At 43.1% G+C, this 26689-nt stretch overlaps 2 protein-coding genes across 4 annotated transcripts; one reads left to right on the forward strand and one right to left on the reverse strand.

Moving 5' to 3' along the window:
- Positions 1 to 155: 155 nt before the first annotated feature.
- Positions 156 to 11872, reverse strand: slc9a2 (solute carrier family 9 member 2). The gene is made up of 13 exons (XM_068329077.1): positions 11339 to 11872; positions 10986 to 11200; positions 10647 to 10895; positions 8411 to 8661; positions 8068 to 8285; positions 7094 to 7293; positions 6880 to 6969; positions 6734 to 6804; positions 4147 to 4314; positions 3949 to 4054; positions 2483 to 2599; positions 2311 to 2398; positions 156 to 1361 (listed from the first exon to the last, which is right to left on the reverse strand). The coding sequence occupies exons 1-13, from the start codon at positions 11601 to 11603 to the stop codon at positions 940 to 942; spliced, it is 2460 nt and encodes an 819-aa protein (XP_068185178.1). The 5' UTR covers positions 11604 to 11872; the 3' UTR covers positions 156 to 939.
- Positions 11873 to 12776: 904 nt separating this feature from the next.
- Positions 12777 to 25784, forward strand: inpp4aa (inositol polyphosphate-4-phosphatase type I Aa). 3 transcript variants are annotated; one of them, XM_068328870.1, is made up of 24 exons: positions 12777 to 12889; positions 16986 to 17195; positions 17298 to 17342; positions 17712 to 17830; positions 17911 to 18027; positions 18116 to 18195; positions 18284 to 18401; positions 18635 to 18725; positions 18811 to 18958; positions 19348 to 19478; positions 19690 to 19794; positions 19894 to 20002; positions 20094 to 20111; positions 20240 to 20426; positions 20584 to 20865; positions 21053 to 21200; positions 21509 to 21541; positions 21875 to 22047; positions 22160 to 22283; positions 22530 to 22797; positions 23614 to 23711; positions 23788 to 23900; positions 23969 to 24123; positions 24201 to 25784. In XM_068328870.1, exons 2-24 carry the CDS (start codon positions 17096 to 17098, stop codon positions 24331 to 24333), a joined length of 2895 nt encoding a protein of 964 aa, XP_068184971.1. In that variant the 5' UTR covers positions 12777 to 12889; positions 16986 to 17095; the 3' UTR covers positions 24334 to 25784. The 3 variants fall into 3 exon arrangements, with proteins under 3 accessions (XP_068184971.1, XP_068184973.1, XP_068184972.1); XM_068328871.1 differs by lacking the exon at positions 12777 to 12889 and adding an exon at positions 13754 to 14015; XM_068328872.1 differs by lacking the exon at positions 21509 to 21541.
- The last annotated feature ends 905 nt before the right edge of the window (positions 25785 to 26689 follow it).

Raw genomic sequence — 26689 nt, forward strand, 5'->3', positions numbered from 1 at the left:
GAGCTTTGAGTCATGTATGAAACACTGACAGTCTGGATGTTGCATCCGTTCTGCACACATCTCAGGATGGACGGTGAAACTCAGAATGTGTTATTTTAAATCTCACTTGTGTCCTACCGTGACCTCACTGACCATCATATCCAGGCAATGTTAGCATACCAGTAGTGTTCTATCCAAGTAATTCAAAGGTAGCTTCATGTCAGGTGGGGTGGCACCTAAAAAGGTCAAAGAACTGGAGTTTACTTTGTGATGTAATAGAACAAATTCATGTGCTTTTCAAACCTGGCCGTAGTCTACATGTGAGAAATTGAGAAATCTTTTAGGCCTCCCCCACTTCCTTTATCTCCTCCTCTAGTGACGGTGTTTCCAACAGCTTATGTAAACCTGCATTGTGTCCGTGGTGTCATGACTGCCTGATAAGAACAACATATAAATTTATTACAAAACATGAAAATGAAGTTGGTCCAGATTAGAGTTCCATCAGCTCAGCAGTCATTCAGTACGTTTGTACCGCAACCGCAGCAGTTGATACTGTCACGATATTGTCAGTCATAATACACACATGAGGCAAAACAATAAAAAATTTAAAAAAAGATCACATTACACAAAATGAAGTAAGAGTCACTGAAAATAAAAGTTTAAATTACATTTTCTAAAAATCCTAAGGGATCAGGGTAAAATGACGCTAAGGTCTGACGTGACAACAAATCGGTCATCGTCTACGGTCCTTAAGTCGCTTCACTTTTCTTCACTTCTGTTGCGGCTCTGACTCGGTCCATCCTGGCTCATTTTAAGGTGTGTTTCACCTCTCATATGACAAAAAAAAAAAAAGTTCCTCAGTGTTCATTTCCTGGTTCCCTTCCGTGGTCTGAAAACAGTTTCATGTGATCAGTCTGGCGGTGGCAGTCCAGCTGCTCTCCAAAAGGCCCAGGGACGCTCTCACTTCCACTTCGGGTTCCACTTTGGTCGTCTGAGGAGAGGGTTTTGTGCCGAGGGGCTTCTGGGCTCAGCAGCCCAGGCTGGAGGTGGCGCTGAAGGCTGCTGCTCCTCTTCATCTTCTGCTTCAGGATTTCCCTCCCTTACGTCGCGACCTGAGCTCCTGTTGTTAACGGGGGGGTGGGGATGGCGTCGAGGAGCTGGGACACGGGAGTCACTGGAGGAGGACGTTACTCGGGACAGACCGGGTCCCGCCCGGCCGCTGGCTTCATCTGCACGTTCATTCAGCGTATCCACGGAGGACACCTCCTTCAAGGTGTCCAACCTGTGGAGGGGCATCATGGCTCTGGAGGACGAGCGTTGAGGCTGCTGGAATCGAGAGCGTCTGGAAGGGTAGGCCACCTCTGACATGGTTTCCTGTTCATCTGGGATGGAAAATAAGGATGAAATAATCTTGATTCTCTGCCACAGAGAGTAAAACAGTTACTGAAGTGAAAACGACTGAGGGACGCCATGTCCATGTGGCTGGAGCCACGAGCACAAAGATCCCATCCTTAGTCAGGGATTATGGGAAAACAAAAGGCTGTTACGTATTAAACAATGTACATGCATGGAATACTTACAAATCAGTGAATATTGATTAAAACAAATATTTTTTAGAGTCAAACCAGACACACCAGAGCAGTATTATCTATTTTCAGCTGTCTTTAGACCGGTTTAGACTTGATTCACTATACTAGTCCCGCAGGTCGCCGGTCTAAATGCATTAGAATTAAGTCACGCTTAAAGACATGAGACAGAGCTGCTCCAATCACACGCGGTCTGAGTCATGGATGTCTAATGGAAGGTAACAGACATGTCAGATAAGTACAAAGCATTACATCTCCTAAAGACACTTCTGTTACATAGGAGATGTGTGAATGAAGGTTTGTGTCACCATGAGCAGAACGAGGCAAAGTTATTGACTTGTAACCAAATGGATGAACTAAAAACTACAGTTCCCATTCAGCAAAAACACACATTTACATCTAAATAAAGATGGTAAAAATAATACGAAGTACTGTAGTTGTGTTGAGAGCTGCTTCAGAAACCAACCCTCTCCCAGAAGGAGCTCAACTCTACTTGTATCCATAGCAACAGCTGCTCGTTCCGTGTGAGATTTTTGAAGAGAAACTATTTATTTTCACTAACAGGTCCCTTGTGTTCGTCATATTTGCTCTATGCAACGCAAAGATGTTCTGCTGATTTGTACTAAATGCAAAGTTAAATCGAGATTGGTGAGAACATTTTCCTGGTATAAACTAGAGCATTCAACATGAATGTCTGTCCTGAGTTATTCCATAATGGAGCGAAAGTGTTCAACTTTTACACCACCTGTGAAGCTCTGCCTCCCAGGAGGAAACCTTGAGTCCAGACTTTTCCCAGCAGGCAGAGAGAAGTACTTGTGAGATTTGGGTACCGCCTGTGAAAAACATGGGAACGACAAGAATAAGATGAAGCTCAGGTTTCACTCTTTCTTTTTATCAGATTCCTGTTTCCTGCTCACCGATGTCTGAAAGCTGCCAGGTCGGAGGCTTCGACGAATGCTGGCGTGGCGCCTGATCAGTATCTCTTTGGTGTGTTTGTCGTTGGGAAGGGCGTGTTTACTCGTGAACGCCACCGTCTGGATAAGTAAAAAGCATCACAACAGACATCAGACCACCAGTGGACACTCATGGATCACTCCATGATAGGGTCACCCAATAGGTGGCAACACTGCTTCACAGTCTGTCAGTAATAAGCACATGCTCCCTGTTTGTCTACACATCACATGTGTGGTCAGTTTATAAGGCTGATGTCATAACACTAATGGAAAAGTACTGCCGGCTGTGTAAAGCAGCGTTTCAGTGCTTGGAGTAATCACACAGAGGTGTACCTGAAGGCACCACAGAAACATCTTCCTTCAGTGATTATCAACAAATATATCTAAGAAGTGAAAGACGGAGGACTTTCACTTTTTATAAACTCTGCAGAGAACCATGAAACTTCATGTAGAAGTTAAATGTAGAGGAGTGTCATCCCTGATCCATCTTGGACAAGCAAGATTTAAATACAACAATGAACAGCAGCAGAATGCAAATGTAGTCAGAAGGCAGACTTCCTTTCTCTTCATCGTCGCATCGAGAAACACATTCTGTCATTTCTGAGACGCTGAGAGACAGAAGGAAAAGAAACATCCAAACATTTCTGCCACACATTTCTGCTTTATTCTCCCATCTGGTACTTTTTTGAAATATTGGTGAATTGTATTGCTTTAATATTAACAGTTGTATTATTATATTACATTATATTATATTATACTGTATTACATTATTGTATTCATTCATTCATTTTCATGTACCGCCGCTGTATCTGCCGTAGCGGGTCACGGGGAACTGGATCCTATCCCAGCTATTATATTATATTAATATTTGAATTAAACTATACAACACCTTCAGGAGAAATATCTGCTAGTAACTGTTAGCTGCTTAAATTTTTGATGCGTACATCTAATTCTTGTTTTATTATTGATCTTTTTGCCAGTTATATCATATTGATAATTATCACAATGATTAGCTGACTTGTTAACTGGAAACACTTTTGAACTAATTATTAACGCTGTTCCTAAATTCCCGGAGCCCAAGACAAATAATTGTCTTATTTTTTCCACCAACAGTTAAAACCCAAGACTCATTTACTATTATAGCTGATGATGAAGAGCAAGAACTCCTCACAACTGAAATGATGAAAGAATTGATCCATGATCAGACTATCTGGCAACCAATTAACTACTAAGAAACAACCAAATCGATTGATCAACTTATTGTTGCAGCCACATCTTTCACAAGCTTGGTATTTTATGAGATGATCAAAAATGTTTTTTAATGTGAAATTATAACACCAGATGTATGGAGAGAAAAACTGGGTGGTAAAGAAGTAGTAGTACTAGTAATGATGCTACTAGTAGTAGTGTGTAGGATTATCTGCTCTCACCCGCTGCCTGATCTTGTACATGTTCTTTGACAGGATGTCATGCATGTTCCTCAGGTCTGAAGCCATGAACTTCTTCTTTGGTTTAGCGGAACTCTTCTTTTCCTCACTGGAACACAGAACAAACAGACATTAAGAGAGACCATGTCCACACGTTTGACTGGAACAGACAATAAAGAGGCGGCGTCATCGTTTTCGTACTAGAGGGAGACGATGGACGGAGCGGCGCTGATGTCTCCAGACACCGTGTCCAGGATCTCCATGGCGTTCTGAAGCTCCAGCTTCTTATACAGAGCCACGATACTGGACTCGGCCCGATTGTCTCGAATCAGGATCTTCCGAAGGACTCGATTGTTGAACTTCATGAATCTTGAATAGAGAGAGAAAAAAAAAGTAAAATTGATTGGTTTGTGTGAAACTGATTCCTCATTGGAAATACAGAAAATATTAGGATACACACAAATCAAACAACATTTACAGTCTGTGTCTACATTTTTCATTCCTCTGAAAAGATTAGAACCAACAACCTCTCGGTGATAAAAGATCAGGGCGGTCAGAGCTGCAGGTTATTAACGGCTTGAACAATAATGGAGCTCTGAGGAAGAAGAATAAATTTTATCAGGCCTCGCCAAACAAACCCTGACTGATTTCTTTACATCAGATTTGTGGAAAAAAATACAAAAAAAATTGTATTTGGTAAAAAAAAACAACCCACATAACAGGTGACAACAGTAAGAATTACAGACCTTTTTATACACTGACAATTAAAAAGTAACTCGACTGGCTTTAATTCTCACATTTTATTTGATCATGGGGTCATTTTTTAAGCATCTCCACCTACGTTGTTTATTTATTTGTTTTTTGGCAGGATTCTGTACAAACTCCAGTGGATTTCTGTGAATCCCGTGGGCAGATAGGTCGCTTAAATCTGATTTAAATTAAATCTAAAACTGATTTTTATTTCTTCTCTTCTTCTAGACATTGCAGTTGTGACGTTTGACATTTTCCTAAATTACACAAAAGCTGCCAGGACCAATTTCCACTAACTTGGTGGAGGTGTGTGTGGTGTTTCAGGTGAGTCAAACACACACTGTTTGTCCTGGGTGGGGCTGTGCAATCTGCAGACATTCTGCTTTTCTTTCACTTTAATCAGTTTCAGGTTTCTTCAGTTCTGAGTGTCTGGTGGGGGAATTCCACGTAATTAAACTAACGCAAATAGTCGAGGTCCTTATATCACAGCTCCTATAGTTTTCTGGAACACTCCCACTAGGTTCAATAGTGAAACTCCCCACCAGCCGGTAAGAACCAAAGAAGCCTCTTGACTGAGAGGAGAAACGTCTTCAAGCTTTTCTCCACAAGTGAAGCTGACTTTAGAGATTGACGCATCATTATTTCATGACGCATCGAGTTTTGCATGCGTTCATGTAAAGTGTAGATGAGATGGTCAAGTGTGTAAAAGTTACTCATCCATAGTCTATTTATTTCTTTTTGTTTTCTATCGCTGAACTCTTTGTCTTCTGACACACATCCACTAACAGACACTTCATTTCCATCCTGCAGCTTCCTCTACTTATTACTGGCTTTATTCTCATCTTCAGCAATGAAACATATGATCAGTGGAATAAAGAAGATGCTACTGCTCTGCTACTTGCACGCTTAGGATCACTGATGTGCTAAAAACATGAAAACCCACGTGGTCACCGTTCCGCTATGAGTCCAGCGTAAATGGTTCTCCTTCCCCTAATGAGTTGTGTTGACAGCTTGTTTTTTACGTGTCCAATCAAACTCAAGATCTGCATTGTGAGACCTGAGGAACCGGTCTCATCAGACAAACAGAGTAAGTCAACAAGGAGGAAGTATCAGTGGAAACCGACAGCAGTGACGGGATAGAAGGCAAAGACTAAAGGCACCGTTTGTGTACATGTGTACAATACGTTAGCTTCAAAACCTTCTCTACTTGTTTATCACACCTGAAGACAGTAAATATGTTTTCAGTTCATGACATTACAAGTTTTGCATGGGATCATTTCACAGCCCACTCATGAACTGTCATACCATGTTAGATTGAAATTGTTTACGATGTTTGAAATATATAATAAAACCTGTACATGAAGCGTGATGCTGCTGCTATAAAACCATTTATTCTTCTCATAAAATATAACGCATACAGCAGGGACATACAGTTAGTGACAAGTGTTACTCATGGAGTAAACACTGACTGACTCGATAACACAATAATAATACATCGCTGGACCTATGACATTGTAGGTTTAGAGCGACAGTAAAATATATTCAAACGAAATCATTTTTTCAGTTTTGAATAGGTGGAAATTTTCTACTGAAAATAACTTTCATTACTGTTTTTTGTTATTTCAAATTTTTAAGTGATAGAAAATGAGCAAGGTTAATAGCTGAGGCAGTGGAGTGACATTTGCATCAGGTACTTTAGTACAAAGCCAAAGTGAGTAACTTTCAGGCATTTACTGTACACTCACAGATTAACACACAGGGCAAAGAGGAAGATGTTGATGGCGGAAGTTAAATCTAATTGTCACTTAACATTCCCACACAAAGCCAGAGTGAACAACAGCATTGTTCACGCAAAACACAAAGAGGCAACCCGAGAGCACAGGAACTAAAACTCTGCGTCTCTCTTTCACTAATGGTGAGAAACTCCAGAGCAATGAGTGTTTTAAGCCAGTGCTGCACATTTTGCGGGTTACTCATCAATGGTCCAGCGTTAAAACGACAGATTTGTGCTGACAGACACCAGAGAGGAATCACTTACTTGTCCTTCCAGTAGAAGTGGCTCCACTGTCCACACAGGTCCTCGATGCCGGCGATGGTGTGTTCCATGAGCTGATGGCAAACAGAGGCATGTTAGTGTGTGTGCAGAGGCCTTCTGGTATTTATTACATCCCCCATCTGACGCACCCTGCAATGGATCTCAGCATTAATGGTGTCCAGATTGCGGTTGGTTCTGCGGACGTTGATGTATTCGATCAGAGGACGAATACTAATGCCCTGTGAGGAAGATGAAAAAGAAGGAGAGAAACCCGGAAAACAAGACATTTTAACAAACCTTTCAAACGTTCACACGTTATTTATATGTATGCGTGTATATACATACGTGTACTACAGTTCTTACCTGAAGAAACACAGTGAAGAGGATGATAGCAATAGTGGCAGTGACGAAGAGTTGTTTGCGGCCAATGTTATCAGGAAGTGTGAAGGCCAAGGCGAATGAAATTGCCCCTCGCAGGCCACCGTAGGCCAGACCAAACTGATCTTTCGCGTTGAACGGGATGGTGCGGAAAGGGTTAATGATCTGAGTCAGCACCAGGACGCCTGAGAAGGTAGAAAAATGACAAAGTCATCATTATATATAAACTGGACATCAAATTGATCCTTTGGTTTATAGTTCGTGTCACGCTCTTGAACAGCTGTAAAACAAGTTTTACAACAGACAACACACCGATAGCCCGCAGCGCTGTTTTTCTGTGCTTCGGTGTTTCAAAGCCTGGAGCCGTTTCCACCTCCGACCACACCCTAAATAAAGAGCAGGAAGCATGCTCTCTCTCTCTCTTTCACCTGAAACCTGTAGCCACACCCAGCGGTGACATCACGGCGTCCTGGAGGACGCAAAGAACATCACTGCTGCGAGGTGAAAAGTTCAGCCGCGACAGAGACGATCTCAAGACAGTCGATTCGCTGCTTAAAGTCTATTTTTCATATTTAAGCATGTTCAGCATACAGCAAAAGAAAGGACTTTTCTTATAGATAAATAAAAGTTCAGTGATACAAAACGCTTCCAAAGCTAAACACTTTTTGTTTGTTTTTTCATAAAAGATTTGGGAAGTCGATTTATTTATTTTACAATCTTGCTCTCTGCGTCTTTGTTGGTGACATTTTGCTGTTAATGTTGGAATGTCGCAGCTACACGGCTGTTGGAGGAACGACGTGCTCCTGATCGAGGGATGTGACTCACGCCACTCGTGTGCTTGTGAGGTGATGTGTGTGAGGTGATGTGTGTGAGGTTACGTGTGTGAGGTGATGTGTGTGAGATAATGTGCACTTTAAAATGTGGACCCATTCATGAAAGGACAGAGGACGTCTCCTTACCCAGACCTCTCCACACGAAGGCAAAAAGCAGCGTGAACATGATGTAGCCCCAGTTCCACTCGTGTTCGGTTGTCAGGGTGACGACTCCCAGGAAAAAGAAGATGAGTGTCTCTGAGATGGAGCCCACCATCTTCACCACGTGGCGGATGGTCGTGCAAGAACGCTGGGAAACATTTTCCTCCACGTAGTATTTCATGGTCAGGGCACAGGTCACGATGCTGCAGAGAAACAAAAGCACGTGTGTGTGTGTGTGTGTGTGTGTGTGTGTGTGTGTGTGTGTTTTCACTGCACTGTTCACCAATTCTAAAATTTGAGCCTGGAGACGTGTTAAAATCTAACTCACGCCATGATGGAGGAGATGGCGAAGAGCTCCGCCACCAGATAGGCCAGGTAGCTGTACATGAAGATGAAGAGCGGCTCGATTTCACGCACCCTGGAGGTGAACCTGGTGGTGAAAGCCGCCACGAAGCCGAACAGGAGGCCGAAGCCCATCCCCCCTAACCCCACCACGAAGAACCTGGCCACCCCCAGGAAAACATCCACCGGCTCCACGACCGGCATCTCTGCCACGAAGTTAAACATGTTGTACAACACCTGAAAACACACACACACACACACATACACATGTTGGTTGTCTGCAGCTTTGCATGCATGCAAAGACTCAAACTTTATCCTGTGGGGGGTCATGGGTCGAGCGGGGGCTGTAGCCTCTAATGACACACATGCAAATAATGGCGATTCATTGAAATATTTACTCAGCGCTGTTTGCAGTGTGATAATTTCACGCCACCAAGAACACGGACTGACTCACAGAAAAACGAGCATTTAGCAGAACGAGCAGCTACAGAATAAAACAATCGACAGGTTTGGGAGGAAGTGGCAGGTTTGTAAATAAGTCTTATCAAAGTAATATACCACAGATAGAACATATGTAATGTTCGCTTACTGAACAAGGACAATCGCTGCGATATTAAACTCAGATCGATGGAAGGTTTACATGTTTACAGGTTCACTGATATGAAAAGTCAAGTTTCCAAGCAGTTTTAAACACACACACACACACACAAACACACACACAAACACGGCTCATTCAGACAATCCAGCTGGTAACATTTTTTGTTTGGTCTGTGTCAATACATCCCATGAATAGACCAAAAACAGTCTCGCAATACTGAGAGAATTCACGGCCCGTCTCTGCCAACAACTCAAAAATATTTTATTAAGGTTAAATAAGGTAACATTCACATGCTTTGCAGTGGTTGTTGGTTCTACTCCTTTCAAAGTATTTGAATCAACATGAGCAAAAACAGAAACTGAAAGCTTATCAAACAAAGGTGTTCTTAAACCACTGACAGATAAACAGGAAATAGTCAATTCTCGACATTTACTGAAAGCAGATCTGTGTGCAAAATAAAAGCAGAACTAATTCTTCCGTTTTAAATTTGAATTGTGAGGCCATCCCGGCGTTGGAGCGACTGCAGCGCCCGTAGGAAGTGATCGCGCAAACACTTTGGATTTGATGGCTGCAATTCTGCTACAAGTGGCTCTCTGAACAGACCACGCCAAAGCCTTCCTGCTCTCCTGAGTCAATGTTTGTCTTCACTTTTCAGCTCTGCTACTGTGTTCTAAACAAAAGGCTCACCACATCAGTGGTCAAAGCAGATTAATGTAGCGGGGTGGGGACGAGTGTTAGAGCACAATAGGAGCAGGGAGAATGAGGAAATTTGAGCATGAGATCACTTCAAACCAAACCTTGAGATGATGTTGTGTGTGTGTGTGTGTGTGTGTGTGTGTGTGTGTGTGTGTGCGTGTGCGTGTGTGTTCCCTTGTCCTCCCATATGGCCAAATGTAATGGTAATCTCAGAAACTGGTTTGGCAGCATCTGAGCAAACACTCTCCCATGTCATCCAGACTCAGGCCTGCGGACGCGTTTGGCTTTATGTCAAACTACATTCCTTCACTTCCATTTTATATATCTTTACTTTATCTTTACTTCCATTCAAATCATCTCATCGACAGTCTTTCCAGTTAACGGACATTATTACCCTCCCCTTACCTTATATGTTCTCAAACATGAAACCGACCTAGATAAGAGATCGAACAAGTATTACAGTTTCTGGAGAAACCCGAGCTGGGCTTACATGGAGAATAAAAAAACAGCTTCAAATAATAGAATAGTTCAAATTAAAAGCCCCAAACGCAGCCTTAGATGATAGGTGGAGTCAGGATTGTCGCTACAATAATCTTTTTTCTAGGGGAAGCAAAATACTGCCTTTGAGGTTTTTGGATTATAGCCACATTTGATGCAGTAATTTAGTCTTATTAAGGTGTACTTAGTCAATGAAATACAACTTTTTATTCAGCATGATGTAGGTTAAAAACAGTGTGTAGAGGTAACTTGTTCACAGCTCAGTGTTTTCATAACAAGCAGTAGCCCACAGCTAACCGATGCGGGCCAACATGCTGCAGCACGCCTCTTCTGCTTTTAACACAGAATCCAATCCAAAAAGCATCCTTAGAGACCACTGACCGGCACAAACCTGAACGCACTTCCTCAACCCCCGTGTCAGCCCACTCACCACAGTGACGGCGTCATTGAAGAGACATTCCCCAAACACCACGATGTAGAGCTGCTCATTGACCGACACGTCTTCAAACACGCTGAGCACGGCCACGGGGTCCACGGCCGAGATGATGGTGGCGAACAGGAGGTTCTCCTGCAGGTTGATGTCCTGCACCCCAAACGCCTCGATCTGACATATGGCAAACAAAGACATGCCGATGCCAATGCTGTTCCACAGGGTCCCCACCACCGCAAACCACAACACCTGCAAGCACAAGGAGAAAGCGTCACATAAATGTATTCACATGAGGTCCAGCTGAAGCTCTCACGACCGGTTGTTGGTTCAGAAACGGACCGTGCCGATGTTCTCAAAGAACGGCCTGGTGGGCATGAAGTAGCCCGAGTCCAGGACGATGGGGGGCAGCATGTAGAGGAAGAAGACGTTGCTGGTGAGCACGGCAGGGGGTTCCTCGTGGACGGAGTGCATGATGGCACCCACAATTAACCCAATGCTGATCAGGAGGCAGGACTCCGGCACCCAGAAGGTGATCTTGTGGTAGACATGGAAACCTGAGGAAAGCAGAGCGACTTGAAGTTGAGAATCAACTCTGATGATGGAAAATAAGAGTTACCTGAATAGTTTACCTGAAGCTTTCTATGAAACTGTCAAAACTACTACGTCAGAGTCAGGATAACTTGGTTGCTTACCAATTTTTGCAAATGATGCAAGCAGCACCCAGAGGGTGATCTCAAACGGTATCTGTATTCTTGTGTAATCCATTGTAAAGACAGGCAAATTAGCCTTTCCTGCGTCTGGAAAAGCTTGGGGGACATTGTCGGGCACAATGGGAGGCAAAATAGTAACGGCGGCGTCAGGTTTGGATGGAATTTCCCCTTTGGAGACAAATAGAAGACTTAAAAATAAAAACACAACGAGTAAAACAGCTGCTGGTCTGGCGCTGCGTAAATCCATTGTGTGTTTATCCGAATTCACATTGATGAGGATAAATGTCAGCAATTAAAAGGACAGAATCCGCTTCTCCTCCAGAGGTTGACACCTTCAATTCTCTGTCATCCTCTCGGTTTAATATCTTCTCTGAATGTCCAGGCGTGAGGATTCTAATCAACCTTACTGCTGGGATCACCGTTGCGCGTCCGGATGCGTCTCCTTCCCGCTGACACACAGCAGCACACCTGTGATCTACCTGTGCGCGTCCCCAAGTTCCGATACAGGCTGGGCGCGGCCCCGAGCGCTCCTCTCATTGGGCGCCACCCGACGCAGGTAAAAAAAAAAAAAAAAAGGGTGAGACGAGGGCCCTTCAGGGACCGCTGTTTAAGTTTCGGTGACACCAGCTTCCTGAGAGACATAAGTTTCATCTTAAATATGTTTCTTTCTTTCATTAAAATATGTTTTCTTGCATTTATCAGAAAAAAAGTGAATTTTTAAAAAAAAAACAGCACGGAAAACAACCCGCCATCATAAAACACAGGTGAGACAGGACAAGGACTAGGGGAAACGCGAATCAGTCCTCTAATCGCCTTTAGAAAGTAGAATTTTAATGTTTAATGGACAAATAGACATTAATTTAAAATTCTAAACAGCTGATCCTGGATGAGTTTTTCTGCCCTTAAACATTACTAGATGAGAGTCCTAGCCCGACATCTGGTGGCAGTCGGTCACACCTGTCTGTCTGGTTGGTCTTGTTGGTCTTTTCTGTCTCATTCTTCTGTCCTCTAAGCCTCACAGACTTTCAGGCTAATTATGACATAGCACAGGCTGCAATTAATAGTAAGCTTCTCTTCATTCACATGACTCTCCTGATCGAAATCCCTGTTAGGCCTACGTCACTGATTCTAGTGAATCATTAACACTCGCTCAAAACAACCAAATAGTAAATTTGTCTAAATCTTTCATTTGTGTCTCATAAATCTCAAATATCTTTACAAGTCTTTGAATTTATCATTCCAGCATTTCTATAATTACTTTAATCAAATTCACGTCATTCATACTTTTCAAATGTCGTCCTTTAATTTTGTAATCATTATTTTTCCTGAAATCAAGTTGAATTACTTTTGCAGCGGTACCGCTGGTGTGCGCCGCAGCGCCCCCTACCGGAGACAAGGAGGCGCTGCTGACCGGAGGTGTTACGCCTCGATGTTGTCAGAGGGAGTCAGGGCGAGTCTCGACTGCAGACACCGTCGGATGTGCAAAGAGAATGCTCATCCGTATGAAAGGAAAGCATCGCTTTTCTCTTAACGGTACGTAATATTAATTTTATCTTCTTTCTTCTCATTTGACGTGAAAAAATCGTGAACGTTGTTCGAGGCGCGTTGATGATAAAAAGATTCTGCCGATCAGAGACGAGCATCACCTCCCAGCAGGAGGAGAATAAGATGTTTACAGCCTCCGAGCTGTAAACGTAGCTGTAAATGTTTTTTTATTTTTTATTTTTTTACATGACCTGGATGTCAGTGAACACATCCAACACAAAGAATCGGCCTCACTGAAAGAGCATCATCTGATATCATGACGCAATGTTTGTGACTATCCGTGCGTCAGTCAGTAAACAACCACTGTGGAATAATAGTATTATTATTATTATTATTATTATTATTATGGGTCAAACATTTCCTTGCGGGCCTCGTTCTGCTCGTTTCCTAGAATCCAGGCTGGATGAGTCCTTATTTGGAGGCCAGGATGGTGTTGATGTATGTAGAATAATGTCACACATATATCTTAAACACATGAGCCTCCATCTGCCACAGGATGTTGTGTTTGTAACTCAGTGAGTCGCGTCACTTCCAGCCTCCAACAGAGCATCAAGGGAATCAGGAGTTTAATTCATGTCACAGGAAGTCAGTCATGATGAGTTCTGCTTCTTTTCTGTTTTTGCGTGTCTTTGCATCTGTTGGGTTTGTTTTAATGATGATTTAAAACAGAGAGCATTGAACAAGACTTCTGGACAAGGGTGTGTGTCATCCTTGAGCATCAATTGCAGTGCATTCATTCATTCATTCATCATCGTCATCACCTTGAAAGGTTTTTTTTTCTCTTTCTCAGTTTACTGCTGTCTAGGAAACAAGAGCTTCTTTATGCATGGTGTTACATCTCTCTCTCTCCCCTCTGTGTATGTGTGTGTGTGTGTGTGTGTGTGTGTGTGTGTGTGTGTGTGTGTGTGTGTGTGTGTGTGTATTTCCTGTCTGTCTGTTGAGAATAAACTGGTTTGCATATCATCCTCCTCTGTGATCAATCGGTTCAGAAGCTAATAGATATTTGTGTCTCTGTTCATCCATCGGCGTCTACACCGGTGATCGATCTACATGACCAGATTCAAGGGAAACTGGATCGATAGATTGGAAATGAGACAAATGTCAGGGGACAGAGGTAAGAGAAACAGACTGCCAGGACAAAACAGGACAGGTTTTTAATGACAGAGCAGAAGCTGGTATTGGGGGGATGAGCAGGAAGTGATTTGAGGAAGACGATACGTAAGAGGCACTGCGGTGCAGCCGGCGCTGACAGCATCTGTAGGGGGGCCAGCTGTGAGCCGCCCGCCTGGCTAACTGGGTCACTTTTGTCTGAGTCCCAGAGGAGCATCTCTGTCTGTGATCACCTGAATCTACTCCTATAACTCCACACACTTCACTCTGTGGCTGTTTTCCTTCATTTGTTCCAACTCAAACCAAATTTTTTCTCTCACTCTCTCATTTTGTCAAGTCAAGAATAAAAACCGTTCCTCTTCTCGCTTCTCAAATGTAGAAACACGCTGGTCTTTCCTTTTATTTTGCTACAGATGATGCGTTCTGTATACACACACACACATGTATGTGTGTGTGTGTATATATGTATGTATATATGTACATATACAGTATATATACATGTATGTACTGTATGTACGTATGTATGAAGCCCTGTCCCCTGTGCTCCGGCAGTCACATGAATTTCCCCACTGTGGGACAAATAAAGGACTACCTTATGTTATCTTATTGTAATATCAGTGGTTTGTAAATATATAAGTTCCTTAATCATTGCATATTTTTTTCATAATCCGTGCATGAGAGGCAGAAATCCATTCTGAAGAAGTTCAGGTAATTACATGGACTATTATTTCTTATTGTAATGTAATACAATGTAAAATACAGTCAAATTAAAGAAGAAAATATGTCATCATTAGGATATAAACCAGCTGCTGCAGTTGAGACATTTAGTGAGAATATGTGGATTGTCCAGATTTAACTTGAACTCTATAACACTTAATCCTCTTGGATACATCTGTTTGTTCTCATCATCATCATCATCATCATCATCATCATCATCATTTGGGTTTGAATTTCTACAGTAACTGTTTTGACCCAATGTCCACCAAATGACATCTGTTTCCACCTGGGAAGGGAAAAAAGTTTGCCGACCACTGGTTTTAAAAGATTAACACACTTTCCCTCCGCTGAGTGGAATGTGATCTGAGTCTCTTCAGCACCATTCCCAGCCGCTCTAGCTCCCGTCACGCACGCTGCTGATGACTGTTGGACAGATGAGATGATGATGATGATCTGTCACTCCCTGTGGCTCGGCATTAGATCCACTCTGGCTTCCTAGAGAGTTTCCATCACCCCAGGCAGCAAAGATCACACATATTAAGAGGCGTCTCCCACCGACTCCCGCAAAGACTAATGAGGCAGAGCAGCTCTGGTAATTGTCAGCTGTTTTAGTCCCGGGTGAAGCAGCTAAGCTCTCATTCGCATTCTGGGTTATGCACTTGTATCTTAAAGTGCGACAAACTGATTCTCGGATAAAAATAGGCCCCCGCTGCAGAGTTCCTTCCTCATGAACGCCCAGTGGTCCACATCTAGCTATTCTGCTCTTGTCATTGTGTTATGAAGCAAACACACAAGACAAGTGGATTCCCCTGAGGTCGACCGGCTCGACCGGGGGTTTGTTTCAGACGATCACTTTGAGTAATAGTGGGTGGGTTTTTGTACATATTTGTATGTATATACTGTATGTACTGTTAGTATACTATGTGAATACCATACGCACACCGGAAGAATAAATGTTGCGCTTGTTGGTTAAACTATAAGAAAAACACATAAAGGTCTCTAACAACCTTTTATAGCAGACTTAAGATCAGTTTAGCATCACACTGTTCACCTGTCTCATTTCCTCCTGATTCATAGTTTATACGTCTTCGTTTTTCTTCCTTTACATCTGACCTCTATTACCACGTCTGTGCATCACATCTGTGTTTTTCCGTGTTTTTGCAGGAGTTAAGTCAGAACAGAAACGGCTCGCTCGTCCTGTAACTGATCCTCAGGCTTACATCAGTGTTACCAACATCAGTGATGTCTTTTAGCCTTTTTGTTCACAGGAGTATTTCACATAAATGAGGGTCTTCCTTTCATACACAGATATTTTCGAATGCGATGAAATAATATTTGTTGAGATTATAATTATCCTGCAAGGTGCAAGTGTTTGTAATTAAAATGCATTATCAGATTGAAATAGTGATTGTCACTTCTTGAATATGGACAAATGTTTTGCATTTCCAGTCAGTTCATTAATAGAATTTGTTCTAGCACAGTCAAATTTGTGACAATAGTCATCAAAAATGTATGTAGGAAAACTCAAAGCTCAAAAACTTGTGAGTTTATATTTAATGTAACGTGAACTTCCCTGTGGAACACCTTCCTTTTCCAAATAACCAATCTGTAATGGAGCTCATCCTGGTCAGTTCTTCTTCACTCTCCTCCCTGATATACTGCCTTTACGATGATCCTAACCCTGATCCTATAGCAGTATTTGAATGATGACGTTAGCTGTGACAGCTAGAGTAAATTTGCTTGTTATATAAAATGGATCTGACACATGTATTATCTACAGGAACAACTGAACCCTGATTTCAAGAGCGAACACCAGGAGTCAGGAAGTGAAGATCTGCCTCATACAGTTCTCTTTCACATCTTGCAGCTGTGTGAAAAGTCACACTTTTGCCCCACGGAGTTTATTTTTGCTGCTTATATTAGCATATCATCAGTGTGAAGGAGAGAGGTTGTGCAGTGGCAGAGATCTGCACAACCTCTCAAACACCCTTCAACTCAGGAAACGTATCATAGAAGACAGACTGACAAGCACGTCATTAATTATCATTTTATTCTCATGATGATGACCATGTTTGCAGCAATAATTACCAGCAGTTCTGTGCTTTTGTGGTTTTATTTTTCCCAGCTCAGTTGCTGATAAAAGATGATCAAAGATCCGATCCTATGGTCCTATGATCCTGTGATCTTTAAAGATCCTAAAATCCAATTCTATGTGATCACCAGATGAGGACTTAGCTGTGTTCTGTCTCTTTTCCAGTTTCGTCGTTAACCACAGTGTGAACTTTTGGAAACTCAAGCGTGTTTTGATTTGGGTTCTGCTGGACGTCGTCTATTAAACTCACCTATCAGCCCCGACGTGAACCCACCATGGCCGGGAAGGAGCGCAGCCCTCGCCATCGGCCATGGTCCGTCTACCGGGCGAACACGTTTGATCTCTCAGCTGAGATGATGGGGCTGGCTCTATCAGGTAACTAAGTAACTGCTACCATGGTAACGTGCGCACTCTGCTGACGATGAAGTTGCAGCGCGTTAAAAAAGCAGCTTCCTTCTCTTCCTCTCTGTCTTGCAGGCAGAAGTCAGGATCCAGACGAGCCTGTGCTGGAGTTCAGCGTGGGTAAGTTCACCAGAAGTCACCATGGTTGTGTGTACCACTGTGTTGTTGCATCCCATTGTTGATCCAGTATTGATCCAAACACATCGCTGAGCTGCACTGTCGCATGTTCTCAGTCCCACACGAACGAGAACTCATATTATGTGTATCACTCCACAGCGTAAAGTAGTCCCATCATTTGTTTTACTTTACGTCTACTGCAGTTTCTGCACAAGGATTCATATGCACCACATATCCATTTATTTTAATCAAATATTAAAGTGGAACACACTGTACGTTTGTCTTCAGTAGGAATAAATAGGTTGCATCCACTCTTCCCATTACCGGGGATTAGAACGTCCCACCACGGAGTCTAATCTGCTGTGTTTGCAGCCTGCAGCGAGCTGCTCACGCCCTCTCTGGACCGTAAGCCCACCAGCTTCGTCGCTGTCAGCTGCACCACTCCCCCCCAGGCCTTCTGGACCAAGCACGCTCAAACGGAGATAATAGAGGTGCGCTCATGCCGGTTGGCCGAGCCTCCGGCCTTCTGTCTGAGGCGTTCACATCCTCTCACCTCCCTCTTTGTCCTCAGGGCACCAGTAACCCCATCTTCCTCAGCAGTGTAGCGTTCTTCCAGGACTCTCTGATCACTCAGCAGACGCAGGTCAAACTGACCGTCTATGACGTGAAGGACCGCTCGCAGGGCACGGTAAGCCCCGGCCCCAGCAGTCGTTTTAGGACTCACAGGTCATTAAAATCTGTCATTAAAATCCCCTGAATGTGTTTTATCGTGACAGATGTACATGCTCGGTTCATCCATGTTTTCTGTGAAAGAGCTGCTGCAGGAGAAACACCACAGACTACACCTGACGCTCAGGTAACGAACGGGCAGATACTTTCCTTTACATCAGCGACAAATGACGGCGTTGCTTCAGAAGTGTTGATTCATCGGTCGCTGCGTTCAGGTCGACAGAGAACGAGTCGGTGGGGAACATCACCGTCATCGCCTGGCAGGTGGAGGAGAAGCACGAGAAGAGAGGACCCGTGGCAAGATTACAGAGAGGAGATACTGTTAATGGAAGGGTGAGTGATGAGTGGGGCCTCGGCTCTTAAGAGGAGGAGAAATGAAAGTGATATCGATTCATTGATATGAGATCTGAAGTGCTACTATAATTATAATCAATCTTTCACAGATTTCAAAATCTGCTTCTAGCCTTGAGGATTTTTTACTTTTTTTTTTACAACAAATGTGTATGTGTGTGTGTGTGTGTGTGTGTGTGTGTGTGTGTGTGTGTGTGTGTGTGTGTGTGTGTCAGATGGTGCTCCCTGTTGATGAAAGCCTGACTGAATCCATGGGTGTGAAATCCAAATCTTCATCTCTGTGTAAAGACCCGCTGCTAAAGGCTGGTGAGTGTTTCAGACCTCATCATCATCTGGATCGTCCGTCACAGCATTTCATGGATGTCAAACTGTGTTTTGTAATCCGACCCAGTGTTCGGCGGCGTCATGTCGCGAACGTACCGCTTCCCCACCACGGACGGGAACCACCTTCGGATCCTGGAGCAGATGGCGGAGAGCACGCTGTCCCTGCACATTCCTCGTCAGTTTGTCAAGCTGCTGCTGGAGGAGGACGCCGTGAGGTGACGTCTGGCTTCATGTAGCTGCTGTTTGGTAGCCTGTGATGCGTTCAGGGTCAATTTGTAAGATTGTGCAAGAATATTATTTGTAACACATATTTTTTTAACATGACCCAACTTTTTTTTACTCAATCCTGACTCATCTCTTGACTTTCTACATTTTATTTGTCATCTCTCTTTATTTTATTTTAATTTGATTAGTTTTTAGCCGTCTTTGATTTGGTCTTTTAACATCCCCCTTAGCCATCATGTGAACTAATGCTCAGTAATGGAGTAACAGCTTCTCTTTCTATGGGTGATTTGGTGATGCTCTGATGTTGTGACTGTTTGCACAACTGAACTGTCTGCTGTGGATCTGTGAATCAGCTGGATGTCATTCGTACTCTGTACAGAGTGTGTGAGGTGGAAGAACTGGGCGAACTCTCTCCATGTTGGGAAAACCTCCGGAGGCAGATCATCACTCACTACCAGACCATCATCCTCACTTACCAGGAGACCATAAGTGACCTGCACGAGTACAAAGGTCAGAACCGAGTCTCTTTACGACATTCGAGGAGCACTCAGCTGTGTCGTGTCTCAGGGTTCCCCTCTCAGGGTCTGCATCTTTTTGATCATCATCTTCATTATGTGTATCGTGTTAATTTTCTGTCCTGGAGCACCATCACAAACCGTCGGTTATGCTTTTGTGTGTGTCCAACATGGAGCTAACCTCTCTCCTCCCTCCTGCTCTCCAGGTCCTTCATTTAAGTCTAGTACTTTGAAAGCTGACAAGAAATTAGAGTTTATTCCCACAAACCTGCACATCCAGAGGATGAGAGTACAGGGAGAGTCTGGCTATGGTGAGTGTTTGTGTGTGCAGCATACTGATGTGTAGCCAAGGTTTAAACTATATATCTAGTTCATTATCTTTTGTCATATTTTCTGTCGTTCTTGCTCAGACTGGACGTACGATGTGGTGACTATCGGTGCTCCTGCTGCACATCATCAAGGCTTTAAAGGCTGCGGGCTGCGGAAACTGTTACACAAGTTGGAGGAAGCCAGGAAACAGTGAGTAGATGCCACAGAGTTTGTGATGTTTGGGTCATTTATTATGTGAAAATGATTAATTCATCTTTCTTGTACTTCTTTAATCTATCAGCTCTTATCAAGAGGAAAGGTGAGCTGTGGAATGTCTTGTTGCTTTTTTTTTTTTTCGTGTTCCATGTGCCGTCTTACTTACTTGTTCGGTAATTCATGTTCTGTATGTGATTGTGTTTCACACCCTCTGTAACAAACACTCCTTAGTTCTGCTGGCTCGGGCTCCAAAGCGATGGCTTACCAGCCTCAGGATGTCATGAAAGCAAAGGAACTGATTGCTCAAATTAACACCCTGAAGACTCAAGTGTGTTACTACACCGAACGTCTGTCTCGAGCTGCCAAGGATCGCTCAGCCAACGCTCTGGAGAGAACCCTCGCCATCCTGACAGAGAAAGTAAGACCACCTGGAGGGAATCGTCCTCTTTGGAAGCTTACATTTATTTATTTTGACTATCAAATCCTGGACAAATGATAACTAATGAAGTATGCAGCTGCTTTGCACACTGGGAATAATATTTTTATTGACTTTATAAGTCCGTGTCCCTCTGCAGACTCGTCAGCTGGTGACTGTGTGCGACTCCAAGCTGTTGTCGTCAGCCATCCTCGCTCTGGCGGCCGCCCGCCCAGAGTTCACCCAGCAGGGCACGCCGTCTCCGTCCTCATCCTCCCTCTCACCTTCGTCTCGTTCCCCATCGCGCTCCCCCTCCCGTCACCCAACCTCCCCATCACGCACCTCCACTTCCCCCTCTCGCCATGCGACTCCTCCGGAGGGCCTCGAAGGGAGCAGAAACAAGCGTACCTCATTTCAAGCAGATTTGCACGAGGAGGAGTGGGTAGGAGATGAGTTCACCTCCTTCTGTATTGACTGTGTTGATGCGCGGTTAAGTGATAACTCTGTGTGTGTGTGTGTGTGTGTGTGTGTGTGTGTGTGTGTGTGTGTGTGTGTGTGTGTGTGTGTGTGTGTGTGTGTGTGTGTGTGTGTGTGTGTGTGTGTGTGTGTGTGTGTGTGTGTTTGTGCAGGAGAAGATTTGGCTGAATGTTGATAAAAGCCTGGAGTGTGTGATCCAGAGGGTGGAGCGACTGCTGCAGAGAGACAAACTCCAGAGTGACAGCAGCTCTGAGGACGTCTTCATGCTCGCCAGCGACGAACCCAGTAACACCAAGAAGGGTATCTGTTCATGACAACTTTTTTTTTTTTACTGCATGTTGTCTGTATGAACCCAGTCCTGCATGAATGCACTGACTGACGTCACTGTAGAGAAAAACGATCGGACATTTAACACCAATGTGTCTCATCTTTAATGACTAACACATTTCTGAGCATAAGGACGTGTTTAATCCATCCTCTCTCACATCCGGCGCACACCATCAGCCGCCGTCACCATCATTCACCCACCAGTTTCCTGTGTTGCTTTAACATCACGTAGGATGATTCTAATTATACCTGAACACCCGTTTATTTTCTCGCAATTATAGAAACCAGCCCGGAGGTAGAAAAGACATCCCCAGGTGAGAGCAGCACTCCCTTATATGGATTAAACCCTTAGTGTCACTTCAGTATAAGAATAAATAGATGAATGAATGAATGAATAAATAATTAAAAAAAAAAATTATATTATATATAAGTAACTAAATAAATTAAATAAATAAACAAGCAAACAAACAAATAGATAAATAAATAATAACAAATACATTTTTAATACTGAAATGAAGACATGGAATTCACCAAATGCATCTCTTCGGTCATGGGCTGCAGGTACAGATGGAGATAAAATCTCCATGTGATCTCCTGACTGGACTTAGTATTTCTGTACTTTGTGTGTGTAACTCGTGTGTCTGCAGGCGAGTGGAGCGACGCCCTGTACCCCCTCCTCACCACGCTGACGGACTGCGCCTCTCTGATGAGCGACAAAGCCAAGAAAGCCATGGTGTTCCTGCTGATGCAGGACAGCGCCCCCACCATCGCCATGAGTCTCACGCTTCAGTACCGCCGTGACGTTGTGTTCTGTCAGACGGTACGTCAACGTTTATCTTCCCCATCTACCCATTCTGTCTTTCTTTCAGATACAATTGTGTAGGATTACAGTAAGCGTGACGTGCATTTGACCCGAGCTGTGTTTCCTGCAGCTGACGGCGCTGATCTGTGGTTTCGTGATCAAGCTGAGAAACAGTCTGTGTGACTCAGGCTTCCTCCGGCAGCTTCACACCATCGGTCTGCTGGTGCAGTACGAGAGCCTGCTCAGCACCTACGGTAACCTGTGTGTGAGGGCGATGAGTGTCTGTCTGTGTGTGCATGTATGATCGCTGAGAAATACCAAACTGTAGGAGTGTGCACACCTCCACCATAGGTTACAAGTTCCAAATCCAAATGCCCAACTCTGTCTGTCCTCTGTGCTTTTTATGCGTCACATTCTGCATGTTAGAAATGACTGAACACACATATCTATAAGTGTAATTACTATATTTGAACTTCGTGTGAACTTCTTCTTTCTGAAAGGGGAAGAGCTGTCCATGCTGGAGGACATGAGCATCGGAGTAATGGACCTGAGAAACGTGACCTTTAAAGTAACACAAGCGACCTCAGCTTTCGCTCCGGACATGCTGCCGGTCATCACAGGAAACAGGAACGGCTTTAACGTCAGGGTTCCCATGCCGGGGGTGATGTTTGACACGTTGCCGCGGGAGATTCAGAACGGGATGCTGCTGCGTGTGCAGCCCGTCCTCTTCAACGTGGGCATCAACGAACAGCAGACGCTGGCGGAGAAGTAAGTCATTGGGATTAGAAGGTAGCAGGGAGCACTTTGGAGGAAAATTGTTCGATATTTTTGGCAGGATTTATATAATAGTTATCAAAAAACACAACAACACATGAGTGTGTGTGTACCATATAGGTCTGAGCACTTGTTCTTACACCATGTAAGAAAGGGAAACTGTCATTGAAAATGACCCTCATGTGTCCTGAAAAATCAAATGTGCAGCACTTCAAACAAACGTGTTTAAGCTGTACAGAAAAAAACAGGAAAATATTTTAAACCAGACAATCAAAAAAAGCGCAAACTTTTATTATGGCAGCTCAGGTTCCTAAAGACATCTCCTTTGTGAAATTTTTTATTCAATGGCATTTCTGGCTGCATTTAAGCTCACTCAGGTCCACCATTTATCCCTAAACAGTTCTGGAGTGTGGCGCCCTCTGCTGGCAAGACCACTGCAGATGCGGCTCTTCTGAAATATCCCTTCACTCATTTATTTAGTATATCCATAAATTATATTAATTTAGCTGTTCTTTTTTTGTTTTTTGTTGATTGTTTGTTTTTTTCTTTATTTGTTTACATTGACATCCTCACATTTTTAATGATTTTTTTTTATGCATGTAGGCTATTTTAGCCTACCTCTCCAAAAACAAACATAAGAATCTGCCCCCAATTTTTTTTAATCTAAAACACATTCAAACCCCAACAGACACAATTCCTCTTTGCAGAACTGGACAGAAGGGTAGTAAGACGACAGGTTGAGATTTAATTCTCAGGTGGGAGGAAGCCGAAGAACCCGTAGAGAACCCACATCATATATGTTTATTCCAGGTTTGGAGACACGTCACTTCAAGAGGTGATAAACATGGAGAGCATGACTCGCCTCAGCTCATACTACGACCAATTCAAAGAAGTCCTGCCAGAAGACAGTGAGTTCACAGACACAAAGATCACCTCAACAGAACAGAAACAGCACGTATTGTGATTTCTTTGTTGTCTGCTCAGGTCTGCCTCGCTCTCGTAGCACCACCAGCGTGCCTGAGCTGCTGAAACAGCTGAGTCAAAATGTAAATGCCAAGAAAAGCAAGAACGTGGAGATTCTATGGCAAGCAGCTGAGGTAACCTCTTCTCTATACAGCTACAAAACTCCATCTTCATTCCTCTAACCTGTCTCCAAACTCTAAAGGCTTGCCGTCGCTTGAACGGAGTGCGTTTCACCAGCTGTAAGAGCGCCAAGGACCGGACCGCCATGTCTCTGACCCTGGAGCAGTGTCAGATCCTACAGCAGGAGCACGCCCTCGCCCCGCAGGTCTTCTACCAGGCACTCGACTGCATGCGCAGGTGAGCCGATGATGCTGAACGGGATAAAAGTCACAGATCAAACAAGTCAAACATGTATATTTCCTGCTTCTCTACAGCGAGGGCTGCCGTAGAGAGAACACCATGAAGAATGTGGGATGTCGTAAATACGCCTTTAATTCCCTCCAACTCAAAGCCTTCCCCAGACAGTACCGCCCTCCAGAGGGAACGTATGGTAAGGTGGAGACATAAGTGGACTCCTCCACCTGGAGAAAGCCCAGAGGCTGAAGGGGATGAAGATACTGGAACCACACAGAGAGGAATGTCAGCCCGCCGCGTTGTTCATAGACACTGTTAAGATAATTAATGTCCGATTACCAGTGCTACTCTAGTTTGTCTTATAGCTGTGTCCCTGCTCCTCCAGCAGTAATAGAATCACATATTTTCACCGACATTTCACCTGAAACACCAGATATGACTTCCTGTTTTAAACTGTAGCCGTGTGCAGACAGTGTTGTCTGTCACACCGGTGTACAGATGAGCGATTTTAAGTCATTGTTCCCAAAAAACACAAGCAGATGTCGCAGATGGTCGTGGATAAAAGAATTCAAAACTTATTTCTTTCATTAAATTTCAATTATTTGTCTTTTTGCAACACAAATGAACTGCAGGTTGTTGCCTATGAGCCACCGATTTCTTTTTCTTTTTATTATTGGAAACAAGTCCCATGCAGAAACAATTATAAATGAACTTTTTCACATACATTTTATAGCAGCCACATACATGTTTCAGTGTAGTTTGAGTGAAGCCCAAAAACAATGTGTTGCTACTATAAAATTAGTAGATGCACCAAACGTGCGCCTCTGAAAATAGTTCCCAAAATACTTGTTTGAATAACATTTGTCAGTGTTTGGGGAAGATATTGAGACCCTGTATTTTAAAGATTTAATACAATATCTTTCGTCTTTTCATGGGATCTGTTGACAGGAAAAGGAGACGCCTGACAAAATATCACGTAATAACTACTCATTTCCATATCACTCTGCACAACAAGCACAGATTTACATACATATCCAACACCTCAGTGATGTTTGTATTTAAATGATGTCTTATCTAGTGTGATTTCTACTGTTCTTCTGAGGCCACACTGGAATCACTGGTGGGGAGTTGGGCTTCACGTCACATTCAATGACCCAGATATTTAGAGTTGAGGGTTATACGCAGTGCTATAGCGGCTCTATCGCCATCAAACTTGGGATTTTATTCTTTTAAAGTGTCTATTCTCACTTTTGCATGAACATTAAATAATCATACTGCTTCATACAATTACAGTTGTACTGTATACTGTATACTGTTGTAATTGAGAGGATCATTGAACACTTGACGGATTAGGCTGAACTGATATAATGCATATTGCATTATTGTGCCAACCATCAACAAAACTTTTTCCGTTGTCATATTTCCAGGTCTGGGCTCCAGTGTACTTTACTGTACTAAACTTACAGAGATAGTGAATTTTATTTTGAAAATGTTATTTTGCTTATTTCTGTTGATAATGCTCTTGTTGCCAAATGCTGTCATAGTTTTATCCATTGTTGTTGAAGGTATGACTTTGTTCTGATTGGCTGTGTGCACACAAGTTGGACAAGAAGACGTCTACGCACCTGCAGTTGTAAAAATAAACTGGATATGAATAGACTGGTCAAAGCCTTTAGAGTTTGTAAATAAATAAGATATGCAAATTAAGTATTTTTCCTCCAAAGATTACTTGTGTAAACTCATTTACAAAAAAGGAAAAATCTCATCTCAGTCGGTATCGGTATGACTGATCATACACACCCAACACCAGGAACCTAAAAGTGAAGCAGCTAAAACTAATTTTAGCCTTTAGTCATGCTTACCGCTTATTCAGCATCATTTTGTATTTAGAATTAGTTTCATTATGATTTGGTTTCATTTGTTTCAATGTCTTTATATAAACTGCACACAGGAAGGTTGTGACGTAATGCTAGGAAACCTGCGACCTCTTCAGATTTATGGGCCCTTACATGCATTAATCCAGCCAGTCACAGTGAATATAGCGTGTTTTAATTAGTGATTCTGTCCAGTGACGTTTGTCTGCTTGATTTGTTGTTTAGTGAGATTTGTCAGGGTTAAAAAGACCAGAGTTCTCCGGTCCTCAGATACCCAGGTAGCCTATTAATTTATTCCAGAAATAGCACAAGACAAGAATGTCTGCTCTCAGGTCTGAACACTCACGGCCTAAATTTTATCACCAGTGAGGAACTGAACATTCAGTGTAAAGACATGAGAATCTGTGTGTAAGTCAGAACACTTCATCCATAGATTTAAGTGATCTGACTCCATCATACTAGTTTAACAATGAATCAACCTCTACAGCAGAGTTATATTGAATATTATGATTACAAGATTGAGCAAACATCACAATTACTCAAGTAGGTTGATTATATATCAAAATATTTATAGATTATTAACTGATTAATATTGTATATGGTGGAGTAAATATTTTAAGAGGTTGTAGTTTTACAGAATACATAGAAAACAATATTAGAAAAAATTCGGTGACATACATAAATTAACAAACAAA

The sequence above is a fragment of the Antennarius striatus genome, chromosome 12, assembly GCF_040054535.1.
Source record: "Antennarius striatus isolate MH-2024 chromosome 12, ASM4005453v1, whole genome shotgun sequence".
NCBI lineage: Eukaryota > Metazoa > Chordata > Actinopteri > Lophiiformes > Antennariidae > Antennarius > Antennarius striatus.